Source organism: Phocoena phocoena, chromosome 3, assembly GCF_963924675.1.
Source record: "Phocoena phocoena chromosome 3, mPhoPho1.1, whole genome shotgun sequence".
In the NCBI taxonomy this organism is placed as follows: Eukaryota; Metazoa; Chordata; class Mammalia; order Artiodactyla; family Phocoenidae; genus Phocoena; species Phocoena phocoena.
Window position 1 is genome coordinate 130,431,699 of NC_089221.1, and position 13,766 is coordinate 130,445,464.

Sequence of the window (13,766 nt, forward strand, 5' to 3'; positions counted from 1 at the left end):
ACCCGCTGCAGACTCCTGCACTAAAGACACCCCCAAGAGGCAATGTCAGAGCGACAAGGATGGGAGGAAAATCCTTGAGACAAAGAGATGCAGGAGGCAGTCCATCTCCCCCAAACCACGGAGACTTTTGGCTCCAGCCAAGCATCCTGCACAGGGTCAGGGCTCCCAGTCTCTGTAAGGCAGCCAGGCGATGGCCTAGAGAGAACCGGTGACTTCAGGATCCATCTCCTGGGAGTTATGTGTGCTCCAAGATGACACGTCCAACATACAGCAGTGACCCAGATCAGAGACTAGGCCCTGCCCAGTGTCCCTAAGCCACACATCCTAAATCTCCCATCACTGCCCCAGGATGAGGAACTAGACAGAAACAAAGATTTTTTCCTTTCAAACACTGTCTCTGGGGTCATGAGCCAGAAGCTCCGCTAGTTTCCTCGGACACACAAGACCCCAGCTCTCCAATGCACAGTCCAGCAGATAGTTCACAGGGGGTAAAGGCCCCCTATGCAGACGCCCACTTGACCCTCAGACTGGTGCCTCTGTTTTAGAAAATTCCTCCCACTCGGGAAGAGGCCTCCGCCAGCAGTTGGGTTCCCTTCCACAACCCACATGGACTCCTTGAGCTCTCTGTTGCAGTTTGGTTTCAAGTCAGGAGGTTCTGCGGTGCACTGTACAGGAGCCGGTCCCTGAGCACACACTGCTGAGAAGAGCTGCCCTCACGGCCCTCACTTTCGCAGAATTTGCCTTGCCAATTATTAGTACAATGGGCCAATTCTCATCCTGTGTTGCTCTTGGGGAAATTATGCAGGCTGGGGAACTGGCCTAGATTGGAAATGGAACAGCAGAAGCTGCCAATTAACATGAGTTCTTTTTTTGCATCCCCTAAAGAGGTTAGTCTCTAGGGAGAACTTATAAAAGACATGATCCCAGGCCCTCTAGGAACTCCTTAGCTGCCTCGCATCTCTGGGGGTTGGGACGAATGTCAAAAGTCACTTGGTCTAACTCTCTGTCCAGTGCTTGAATCCCTTAGATGAACTCGTCAGCTACTTCCTGAATGCATCCATGTTTGAGGAACTCACCACTCTCCATAGCAGGGCATTCCACATTTGGACGGCTCTATTGATTTGAAAGGTCTTCCTTTAATTCAATCAAATCCACCTTCCCATAACTCCTCCACTTTGGTCCTCGCTTGTGAGTGAGCTTGGCCAACCACTGAGTCTCCACTCCCAGGAAATAACCAACCACTCAGGAAAATGGCACCTAAGCCAAAACTATAAGGTTTGGAAAAGCACAAAAGAAAGCCTACTGGAGCAGAAAGGCTAACAGGTAGAAGAAGGTTGGACTATTCTCATGGCCCTGAAAGGCAAAGTCAGGTTACAGATTCAGCATGGGATGGATTGCAAGAGCCCCTAAAACTTCAGCTGTACACACATCAGAAAATCTGTGGAAGGCAGAGGAAAACAGAAGCTGCAGCCTTTACTTCTTGGGGGTTCAAACTCTCACACCAGGAAGAAAAGAAGGAACGGAAGCATTTGGAGAAAGCTGAAGCTTGGTCCAGATTTAGTAGACCTCACGTGATGGGCAACACCAGTCTCCATAGGAGGGACTGGTCTTATGGCCAAAGACCTTGGCTTCTCCTTAGAACTTCCTACTTACGCCATTAAAAAGCATCAAGTCTCTCTGCCTCAGACCTGGCTCAACCCTGCCCATGACGATTTAAGCCATCTCTGCATTCTTGGAAGGGATGTTAGCTCAGAAACACATAGGGAGTATGGGACAGTCCCCCATTATGTGGGAAGAGCAAGGAAAAATATGAAAAAGAAAAAAATCTCTTTTGCACATGGGGAAGGTGACAAAACAAGACAACAGGTTAAGGGGAACAGATGAAGGGAGGGGCCTCGTCACCATAACAACAAGCCCAACAATTCTACAAGATGGGATTTTTGTTTTTCTTTGCACCTGCCATTCTTCTCAGTACTGTCACTCTCCCCACTCCTGGCAGAAGATAAGTTGTGAGTTTTTCACACCCACCAACAAGCTGCCTGGCTCTGGGGAGTGCAGCTGCTAAGGGAGGGGAAGAGAATGGGGTCTCCCAGAGGGTGCTCAGGGAGACTAGGATTCTGTCTTTCGTCTCCCTGGTCAAAGCTGGGAAGCATGTAGCTTCCTCATGAAACATGAACATGGCTGTTTGTACACAAATGTGTCAGAAAGTCCCCTCTTATATGGATACAGAGGAATCAGAGCTCTGGTCCTTTAAATAAAAGGAATTTTTGTTCCTGCCCCAGGACACCCATCGTATTCCAACAGAGGTAGTCGAAGAGAGTCATTAACGGCAGCTCAATGGAAGGCTATGGCCTTGGGCTTCCAGGAGGGTGGGAGGGAGATGCAAGAGGGAGGGGATATGGGGATATATGTATACGTATAGCTGATTCACTTTGTTATACAGCAGAAGCTAACACAACATTGTAAAGCAATTATACTCCAATAAAGATGTTTAAAAAAAAAAAAAAGCCAACGGCGCACATAAGGGAAATTAGAAACCTTGCCTAAATGTAAACTCCTCAACTATGTGAGCTAAGAAGACACCAAGATCAGCCCTTCATTCTAATCCTATCAAATTATGCCAAATTTAGACAGTAGGGCTTCATCTAAGTTTGCTTTCTGACACTGGTGGTGATAGGGCCCAGGTGCTCCCTTGATTCTAGAGGTCTTCCCAGGACTGTGTGAACATAAAGAAGGATCAGTAGCACTGTGTCCTGCAAGAGGTGGCAGTGCCCATACCATCTGGCTGCCCTCTTTGTGTGGCATATGTCCACTCACCAACATACACTGCCATCCCCATGGACCAGAGAGACCTCCTTCAGAAGTGACGGATGCTCTCCACCTCCAGATACAATCAAATTCTCAGTCATTGGATCTTCCTCCTTCTGCAGATACATAGAATATGCCTCCTACTCTCACTTCCCTATGAAGATCTGACCATACTTCCTTCCAAGATATATTAGAAATGGACATTCCACCTTTTACATTCAGGGAGGCAGATGGCCTCTTAAGGTTTTTTGAAGACAGTAACAAAAGAAAAGGATGCCCACCACTCCCTTATCCTTGAAGACAATCCACAACCAAAGCGAACTTGCAAAGACCATGAGGAAGGAAACAGAAACCACTTTGGTGACCAGGAGGCAAGATGCACTTCAGCTACTGAAAGGCTAATCAGCTGGTAAAGTCAGCGGGACTCAAGCCTTTCCTCCCAGCCTTCTTGTCTACCACCTTCCCCCAGGCCTGCTCCCCATCCATTCTCTCTGAGCTTCACTGTCAACCACTCTTCTCTAAGGTGTGAGCTGATAAGATATTAACATGCCTCCCCACCACACAGAAGAGTTTTATAGGAACTTCTATAAACCGTAAGTCCTCCAAGAACTCTAAAGACTTACTTTCCAGCAGAATTACAGAACTCACAAACAACGAAGAGGGAGACATTTTGAGCATTCTGAAAAATCAGGCCAAGTGGGAATTAATTTGTTCAGCCAACTCTTGAACCAAGCACCCAACTCATTTTTGCACATTTCCTTTATCAGGCCGTGATACCAGAGGAGGAGAAATTCTACCCCTTTGAATAATCATTTCCACTGCTTCCAAAGCCAGACTATGCCTTGCCAAGCGTAACCCATATTCAAGAACCATCTGTTTTAGCAATACAGGAAGCCACCAGAGGGGTATGCTTTAGATAATCCTACAGCTCTGCTGGCCCAGGCTGCTTCTGGGGAGGGAAGGGATGCTGCTATCTGCCAGCTGCAGTCCCCAAGCTCAGCCCTGCTGAATCCTGTACAATGCACCGAGTAGAACTAGGGCAGAGGCCACTGACTTGGTCAATTACTGGCCCCTTTCCCCACGCCCAGATTCCAATAGGCAGATGTCAGAGGAGTCCCTAGGACATGACATTTCACCTTTTGCGTGGCTCGCCTACAACCCCACCTGAAAAAGAACACATGGAGAGATGTAAAAGCTTTATCCCACCCAGTGCCACCAACCAACCTCCCAACCATGCCATGTGCCTGTGCCAGCTGAGGCGTGCATTTCGTTTTGATTTGATGAGAAATTTGTACCTGAGCAAACAATATAAACAAAGGTGTTCGAGCCACTGTGACATCTGGGGATGAGTATGCTTCTAAGATTTAAAGATGTTCTCTTGCCTGTGTCAAGAGTTTGATTGATCCCCCTCTCCCCAAGCCATGACCTTCTCCCATGACCAGCAGTTTTGTTTGGTTGTTCTCACCACCTGGGGAGATGTTGTCCCTCAGTCCCCCACTTTTGAACCCCACTAGAGGTGACAGAACTCAGGGATGGTCTCACTAACCGATGACCTTTCTCAGGCTCCACGAAATGAGCTCTGTCCACCTCCTACTGAACATGGACACTTGTCCCCAGGACTCTAGGAATTAAGTACCCTGTTCCACGATCCTATTCATCCGGAACCAGTGCGAGATCTTTTAGCCCAGGCAACAGAGCTTTCTAAATTCAGCTACCCAAGTCTGCCTACAGTGTTTTTCAGCAAGCACCTCAACGAGAAAAATGACTCCAATTAAGCATAATTATTAGGATTTAACAGAGCCATTTTTCTATCTCAGTGCCTTTTTTCTATTACAAGCCCCACAGTTTCCTTTTTCCCTCAATTGGGACTCAGCACAGTAAGTTAAAGGTATACATTTGTTGATCTTTATTATACATACAATAACTGTCTTATTAAATTGAATTCAAATGCACATCTAGGAGAAAGTTCATTTTAAGTACCAACTCGCAGAAAAACACTCACAGGCATAAACAATAAGCAAGGCCAATGCGTTGCTGAGCAGCCACGGGGTTGGGGGGCAGGAACTGAGCTGAAAAGGAAGGGACACAGTTTCCTGAAAGAATGGAGTAAGCGCAAGCGTGCAGATCTTGGTAGAAGCCGCCCTGACTTCTTGTGTCATCTCCCACCCTCAAACGTGCATTGGGGAGGAGGGGAAATCTAACTATACATTAAATGTAAACAGGGATGCTCGAAAATTGTTATACACACATATGCTCGCACACGCATACATTTTTTCCTGGGAAATGTTTAACACACTGTCAATAAATACAAAGCCTTTCCAACTATTGTGAATGTTAAAGAGGGTGATGGGGTTGAGTGTATGTGTGTTAAAATGCTGTTTCTTGGATGGTCTCTAGCCCCATGGCTCACTTGACTCTCCCCCCACCCCCTCCTCTTCCTAGGACAAGACAAGCGCTCTGAGCCTCAGCAATGTGGCCGGCGTGTTCTACATCCTGATCGGAGGACTTGGACTAGCCATGCTGGTTGCCTTAATCGAGTTCTGCTACAAATCGCGTAGCGAATCCAAGCGGATGAAGGTGGCATCGTCTTCCCGGGCCTTTTTCCTAACTTGTTCTGTGATACAGCTGGGTTTTCTGGGAGTTCTTTTACTAAAAAGGGTGGGGAGTGGCAGGAGGTTGAGGTCAATCCGAGGCATGGGATGACAGGAAGCTGTTTTGAGGAAGGTGACAGGGAAAGACACAGCAGTGAGAGAAGAAAGAAGATGGCACGTGTCAGGGTAAACATAAGGCCTGAGAAAACAAATGCATCAGCCAGAGATGGGGGGCTGAGATGAAAAGTTAGCGGTTAAGTGGGCATTCAAGATAGTGTGAGGCAAGAGTGATTGCTACAAAGGTAGATTCTCCCTGAGGTCACGTTAACTGAAGTGTAGCTCCCAAGATGGGGTGGGGTGGGGGCGGGTTGGTATCCTCCCTCTACAAGGTGGATGATCTTGCCATGCTCGGTGAGGGAGGTCTTTCCTTAGCCACCATATGGTAAGGTGGACTTTGGCAAAGAGGATCATGCCCCCCAGAATGGTAAGCACATTAATTTGATGACCCCAAACTACATCAAATATAGCTGAAGGCAACTAACTGGAAAAGAGAAGAATTATGGACAATATGAGAGCTGTCTGTAAAAACATGAAGATTTTTCAGGGGGGAAAGAAAACATATTAGTTCTGTGGGGTCCCAAAGTATACAACAAGAACTAAGGACGAAAAGCTATGGAGAACAGATATGAACACAGTAAGTGAGATCTACTTTTCTTTCAGAGCTACCTACCCCAAAATGGGATGGATTATCCCAATAAGCAGCCAGCAGCTCATCACTGGAGGTACACACAGAGGCTGAGTAATTCTTGACAAGGCTATAGATTCAAGTATCCAAAGGGAGTTTGGATTACATGGCCTTGAAGGCCCCTCACATGTCATCACTTAGTTTCAGTAAGAAAATATTTTTGGAAGGAAGTGTTCTTCATGTGAGCAACACATAAGCAAGACATCATGAGGAGGAAGAGAGCACTAAGACACAATCTGTAACCTTCAGCATTTTTAACAAAGAGTGACACAGAAAAACTACCCAGGGAACCAAACTGTGACATAGGGAGGAAGGCCTATAGGGATATCCGGGAGGGAGGAAATAGAGGAGGCTTCTAGGAAGAACCAGAAATTAAGAAGAAGGACAAGTGGGATTCAAACCAACAGAAGTGGAAAGAAGCACAGTCATTCTGAACAATGAACCCTAGGCTGTTACCTTCGCTTGACTAGACTAAGAGGACTCATCGGTAGGATTTGCTCTCCTAGAATCTCATGCTTTCCACCCATGCGCCTTTATGCAGGTCAATCCCTCTCCCTGTCTTCTGTCCCATAGGACCCATTTAAAAGGCAACTTCCCAAGATATAATAACAAGAAATAATTAAGGGATGGTAATGTGATGGTATTCAGCCAGGGAACCTAGGAGCACCTCCATCCTACCCTTGACCAGGTCATTCAAATCCAGGTCCTCTCAGAAAGGACAAAGCACAGCAAAAGCATGGGCCTCAGATCCTAAAGGCAGTGCAGACCTCCAAGGAGCTTGGCTGGACACAGCAAAGTCTCCTAGAACCTAAAAAGCTTTCTTTGCCTACTCCATCCAAAACATAAGCCTAAAGACTTTCCTATCTTACCCTCCAAAGTGAGGAAAGTTTACTCCAGAGGCAGCAAGGGGAACAGGAGACGAACTGGGTGAGCACAACTTTTACAACCCTCCAAAACCTTCCCCATGGGCCATGACACAAACCAGTGTCGCAGGATTGGCCCAGTACCCATCGTAGGAACTCCCCTAGAACATACTGCAGTGTAGGGTCTAAAGCAAGGCTCTGGCGACTGAATGTCTGACCACAAATCTTGCCTGTTCCTCATGTTAACTGTGTCATCTTGAACAAGTTTCAGTAGCTCTCTGATCCTCCTTTTCTATAAAATGGAGCTAGTGGTACTATAGACCTGATAAAACTGTTGTGGTTTGTATGAAAAAACTGATATAAAGGGCTCTGCAAAATGCTTGGGCCATAGTAAGCCCTCAATAAATAATAATAACTAGAATTTATAATAATAATATATTATTATTAGTGGCCAGCTACAGCTTCCTTAAGACTTCCCTTTTATAGCCCCTACTTATATGTCCTAGGCTTTTTTAAGCTACAGAGATTGTCAGTTCCTTAAGGTAAGAAGGTGTGTCTGATTTCTCTTTGGACATCCCACATACATAGGGTATTAGTAAAAATTAACATGGAATTGTATCTAGAGAAAATCTCTTGGAGGATGAAGTGAGGCATTGGAAGGAGCTGCTGTTAGGTTAAGCAAACACAACCATCAAAACCGCCCAGCCTGGAAGCACACACAACACCATCCAAAGTGCTTTTGTTCCCATCTGTTTGTACTCCCAAGATCTGATGAGACCAGGCATCCCCAAGCAGAAAAGCTGGACTTCCGGCCCTTACTATGGGATGACCATGTCCCACTAATCATAGTCAGTGCCAGGTGGTGGTACCAGGGTGGCTAATGACTAAGATCCTCTCTTAAACCTGTACAATGTTGACCTTCACTGCTGAAGTCACAACATTCAGGTAAAGACAAGAATCCTTCTAAGAGGCCACTGAATCACGTCACAACTTCTGGGAGACATTCTCACCCTTCCCTTTCCAAAGAAAATATCGAATTCCTCAGGAGCCAACATCAGGATCTCTTAGAATCATTAATGCAAGGTCTTTCATCACAATCTTCTATAGCTGATTCCATTGGTTGGCATAACTTCTGTCCAACTCACCGAGGCTCCTAATAGAATTATTAATCTTCCACCTGCAGAAAAGATGCCTCTACGGTCCTTATTAGTTAACCCAACCCTTAATTTTCAAAGCTCCATCAACTTCTCTCTTAGCCAAAGGAGATAAGTGATCACATTCTGCTTGCCTCTCAGACTTTCCAGGTTTGCAGTTCTCGTTATTATTCTGTACTTTGCCTTCTCCAAAGGCAGATTAACTCTTTCCAGAAGTGCAGCCTCCAGCCTCACACAGTGGACCATAATGACAGTGTCCAGGGCCTTTGGCAAGAATCTTCCCTCTTGTTTCTTTCCTTAGTCACAGTATGTGGCCAACTCTTAAGACCTGGAGCCCCTAAACCTAGTTCATGATCAGCCTCCTACTTCTCAAGAGTGTATAAGGAGCCCTCCCCCGCTCTGCATGAAAAAGAGAAGAAAGAGGAAGAGGGGGTGGAAAAGAGAAAGAAGGGAAGGAAGGCGAGAGAAGAAAGGAAGGAATAAAGGAAAGATATCTTTTCAGTAACTTCCATGTTCAAAGCACTTTATATACACTTTCATTAACCCTGTTCTTGCAATTCAACAGATGAAGAAATATGGGTTCAGAGAAGCTAAATAGTTTTTCCAACAAGGTCACATAAGCTCGGAGCTGGAAGAACAGGAATTAGACCTCCAGCACAGCCCCTGCATAGCCTGGGCTCTTGGTACCAGCCAAGCTACTTCTCATAAATTTCTCTCTCCTCCCCAACCACATGGCAACAGATAATTTTTATCACCTACTACCTCCCGTCAAAACCCCACCCACAGTGCAGAGACATAAGATGCAGCCCTTATCCTTAGGTTTGCCTGATCTAGCTGTTGAGGCCATCCATGGGATATGATCCTTTGCTTGTGCATTATTGAGACCCTTTCCCCTTCGATGTCATATGAGCAGGACACAGAACAAGTGTCACAGGGATGGATGGTGGGAGGGCACCCTGCAGGCAGTCCTTCCACAGAGACATACGGAGCACCACTGCCTGCTAGGCATTGCTCAGCGCTGGGGATACAGTCAGGAACAAACCAGGCACAACTTCTGATTTCAGGAAGCTGAGAATTTAATTGGAAGAGAGAAACAAGCAAATACGTTTATGTTCAATGAGTGTTCGAAGAAAAAGGTCCATGCTCTCAAGTCCTGATCGGGGAATGGAGTGTGGGGCAGGACAGACAGGTTTCCCTGAGAAACTGATGTTTAACAGACTTGAAACAGGAAAAGAATTAACCAGGGGAAGATAACTGCTACCAAAGGATGCACAAGTATCACAGAGCCAAAGACCAGAACTCTTGCCCAGAAATGAGTGGAAAGCCAGGGAGACTGGGCACAGGAAGACTGAGGGAAAAGGAGAGCATGGGAGAGTTGGGGACTCAGAGAGGGACTTCAGGTGACCACAACATTTCAGTATAATTGAAACTGTCATACAGTAGCAGAAATATAAAACCCAATACATACTCCAAATTGAATAAAGTCTCAGATGTCCTGTCCCTCCCCTCTGCCCAGGAAAACAGACAGGAACCTGAGCCCTTAGTTGATATTAAGGACAACCAGGGTGTTTATTATTCACCACCTTGCTCCCCCAAAGAAATAATCCCCAGCCACTCCCACCCCCAGGAGAGCCTACTGACTTTTCATAATTGTAGTGGCTGTGCTGACATGGGCTGTGTGGAAACCACACATTGAGGCTTTGCACATTTCCCTGCAATTAACGCACAGCTGAGTGACTTGGTCAGGTGGAGGGGGGGGCCAACCTCCACAGCAGGCGGTCCCTCTGGCTCTCAGCACACACCACACGCTAGGATGAGGTCATCACCCAGGGCTGAGCTTTTATTAGGCTGTTCTATGACATGCAGAGGCTGGGCAGACTTTTCTTAGAAAAGCAAGTAGCTGAGAAGTTAGGATATAATCACTGTTGGAGAAATGAGTCTCTGAAGCACCAACTTGGGGGACTTTGAGGTTGGACCTTTCACTCACCCTTTTCTCCCTGAGTATCGGTTTCAAAAACAACTTATAAGGATGAACTTAAAGAATGGCTGGTATGTCAAGGATGGACAGGAGAGAACCTCAGTTCCTAGAGGCAAGGGGAGAAATGACATCAGCTTACGACTGGTTAGCTACAGGGGGGGAGAAGGACACACAGTCAGGAGGTCATCCACTTTGACCCTAGGTCACAGATAACTGTAACTTGAAACAAGTCAGTAACAAGTCCTCAGTTTCTCTATAAAGTGAAATCAGCTCTATCAGTGTATTTCCACCTTGCTTGTGTATTAAAATCACCTGGGGAGTTTTTAAAACTCCACATGTCCAGGCCACACACCATACCTATTAAGTCAGCATCCCTGGGGTAGGTCTCAGGCATCAGTGCTTTTTTTCCCCAGAACTCCCCAGATGATACCAACATGTGGCCAAGTTTGAGAACTAGTGAAATAGCCATTTTTAGCAGTGCTTCCCACGCCAAAGTTTTGACTCTATTCCTCCCTTCTCCTGAGATTAGAAAGAAAACCAGTAAGTAGGTAATCCCCACCATCAATGTCAGTATGGAGTCAGTGACCTCTGAGAATCCTTCACCTTCCTTGAAAACAAATTCTCAATGACATGAACTTGGAGGGTTTTAGCTACATGCCTGGCTAAATTATCTCAGATTTCGATAGGCACCAATAGATTATGACACCAGCCTTCTCCTTTAAGGTGAATTTGTCAAGTACCACCAAATTCCATGGAATATTACGGAAATAGGTGAGACCTTTTGAGAAACAAAGCCCAGGGTGATCTGTATGAACTTTAAACTTTTTTTTTTAATTGAAGGGGTGTGGCAAAGGAAAATCAGAAGATAGACATTCCAAGCTAATCCATAGAAGGTTCCACACTGCCCACACACAAAAATAAAAAGTTATTTTCTTTTCAACATTTTAAAAGTGAGAATAAGTAACCATGGATTCATCATGTTTTCTTTTCACATTTCCCCCATAGAGCATCACAGTGGTGTTTATGTGACCTTGACTTAGAAGAATGCTATCCAGGTCACACTTCCTCTTCAGTGAAGGACAACCAGGCAGAATGTAAATAAATCACATCCAGGAGTCTGAAGAGGAGACAGAACCCATGTGGGTGGAGCATCATATGGGGCAGATCTGTCTGAATCATGGATTTTTTTAAAAGAAAGAATATTTTAAAACACTGTCAGAACTGCCAGTAATAAGAGGATCCTCCCAGCATAGTATAGCAGAAAGAGTAACAATTGGGTCAAAACTGCCCTGATTACATCCGTGAGGCCACAGCAGGTTGACTGATTTCTCTGATCACTAGAATCATGCCGATGTGCAAAAGAGGAAGCCATCAACTTTTTGAGAATGGCCCTATGTGTTTGGCTTTTCTTAGACAAATTCAAGGATATCTGTGGGGCCTCTAACAACATGCTAGACACGCTGGCAGGTAGCTAAGGATTGAGAAGACACAGCCCTTGCCCTTCTCCAGACATTTAGTTCTCTTAAAGAAGACGGAAGTTACATACCTGAAGCAGAATCACTGCGAGCAAATATATAATGCATGAGTACTGGCAGGGGTCGGGGGCAGGACTTGCTGGGGCAGTCTAAGACAACTTCAAGGAGGTAGGAACAAACTGAGTCTTGAAGGATGGGTAGGTTGATCTTAGAAACCTCTCAACTCATATACCCCTCAACTCATTCTCCTCTGTGTTGATTCCCACCAAGAAACTAAGCCCTACCTCAAAATTTCTATAGGTATCTTTCAACGGGAAGTTGGAAGTGATAGGAAGAGGGTTTAAATTTCATGTCATGAAGTTTCTTTCTCGAAAGGATCTTGGAACAGAACACTTCCTCTTGTCTAATAGGATATGCTTCTAATTACAGACTGCAGTCTTAACCATTCTCTCTAACTCATCTGATCCTGGGGTGATCACTGGAGTTCTTTTCACGTCTAGAATTCCAACGTTCTAGAAGTCACAAGCCTTCACAAATCAGTAGCACTGATCTGATGTGTCGGTTTAGAAGTACAGGTTACATGACATGTGCTGATGGGAAGCAGATGACGTGCAGATATTGATCTTTGGAATTCATTCTCACTTTCTTTAGCACACGCTTCTTTCCAATTACATTATGCTGACTGTATTATTCAAACAAGTCCAACATTCCCTTAACACATACTGCTAGAGGTAGGATAGCATTTTTCTCTGATCAGAGGTAGTTTTAAATTTTCAGCTAACAGTGATACACCCTCAATTTTCTGTTAACATTTCAACTCATTTTTCATGCAGTATAGTACCATTCTTGCTAATAGAATCAGTAGGTACATAGATAATTACATTTTGACAAACATGGAGATTTAAAAGGTCTAGAGAGATAAGGAAACAAGCACAAGGTCACACAACTAGCTGATGTCAGAACCAGGGCTAAAACCCAAGTTTCCTAAACCCCATTTCTAGAGTCTTCTACTTGGTCGTGTTGCTATGTTTATTATCATCAATACTACCATGGATCTGTTGTACCTTTAGAAATCACAGAATATAAGAACAGGAAAGGATCTTAGAGATCACCCAATCCAGCACACCTCACTAAACCAAGAGCATGTGAGGTCCAGAGAGGGGATCAGACTTGTCCAGAGCCACAAAACAGTTTTGCGGGTTCGAGGGAAGTCAAGACTAGCATTACACATTTGGAAAAAAGTTGGACGGGGAGGAGAGTGGGGTGACATTTTAAGTCCAGTGTTGACTCATTCTCCTTGCCAATCACTGCCAAGGACCTGGGGAAGAACCCCCGGTCCTCCTGAAAAGGGTTTCTGTTTGATCCCACAGCAATCCATCAACGAAGCCATACGGACATCGACACTCCCCCGAAACAGCGGGGCAGGAGCCAGTGGTGGCGGTAGTGGAGAGAACGGCCGGGTGGTCAGCCATGACTTCCCCAAGTCCATGCAATCGATCCCCTGCATGAGCCACAGTTCAGGGATGCCCTTGGGAGCCACCGGATTGTAACTGGAGCAGACGGAGACCCCTTGCGGAGTATGCCCAGGCTCCCCCAGTTCCATCCCAAACCCCTCAGTGCCAAAAACAACAAAATGAAATGCCACCGCCACCAACCACCATGACCACAAGGAGGATGATTCAACAGATTTTCCTGAAGAATTGAGAAAACATTTTGCGGCCCCTTTTCCTTTTCTGATGTTCTTTCACCCTTTTCCTTTTGCTAAGTGAGGATGACAAATAACACTGTACTGCAATAAGGGGAGAATAACTCTGTTACATAGAGCCTGTGTCTCTGAACGTGGAGTCACTGGCGCACTAATGAGAAAGCTGTCCTGTTTTCTTTGAATTTGGTTATTCATGCGTCTTAGTGTGTGCACTATATATTTTTTCGTATTAATATCCATGGTTTGCAGGTTCTGTTAGGCCCCTTCCTTTTCCTTCTTACTCCCAACTCCCTACCCATCCCACTTTAGTTTAGTTTTTAGTTTAGTTTTCAGGTTGGAGATTCAAGATTCGTTCCACCTGACAAGCAAGCAAAAGGAAAAAGCAATTTTCAAACGAATTCATCATGGGAGCTCTCCCAGATTCCCCTCCACACCTCGGCCCCAAGC

General features: G+C 45.5%; 1 protein-coding gene across 4 annotated transcripts in view; it reads left to right on the forward strand.

Moving 5' to 3' along the window:
- GRIA1 (glutamate ionotropic receptor AMPA type subunit 1) overlaps positions 1-13,553 on the forward strand; it is a 304,809-nt gene extending 291,256 nt beyond the window's left edge. For 3 of the 4 annotated variants that reach the window (XM_065873662.1, XM_065873663.1, XM_065873664.1), the window contains 2 exons: positions 5,251-5,385; positions 12,964-13,164. In XM_065873662.1, coding sequence (XP_065729734.1) covers positions 5,251-5,385; positions 12,964-13,164 — 336 coding nt within the window. Of the gene's footprint in view, positions 1-5,250; positions 5,386-12,963 lie in introns of all 4 variants that reach the window. The other variant, XM_065873661.1, reaches the window with a different exon arrangement.
- The last annotated feature ends 213 nt before the right edge of the window (positions 13,554-13,766 follow it).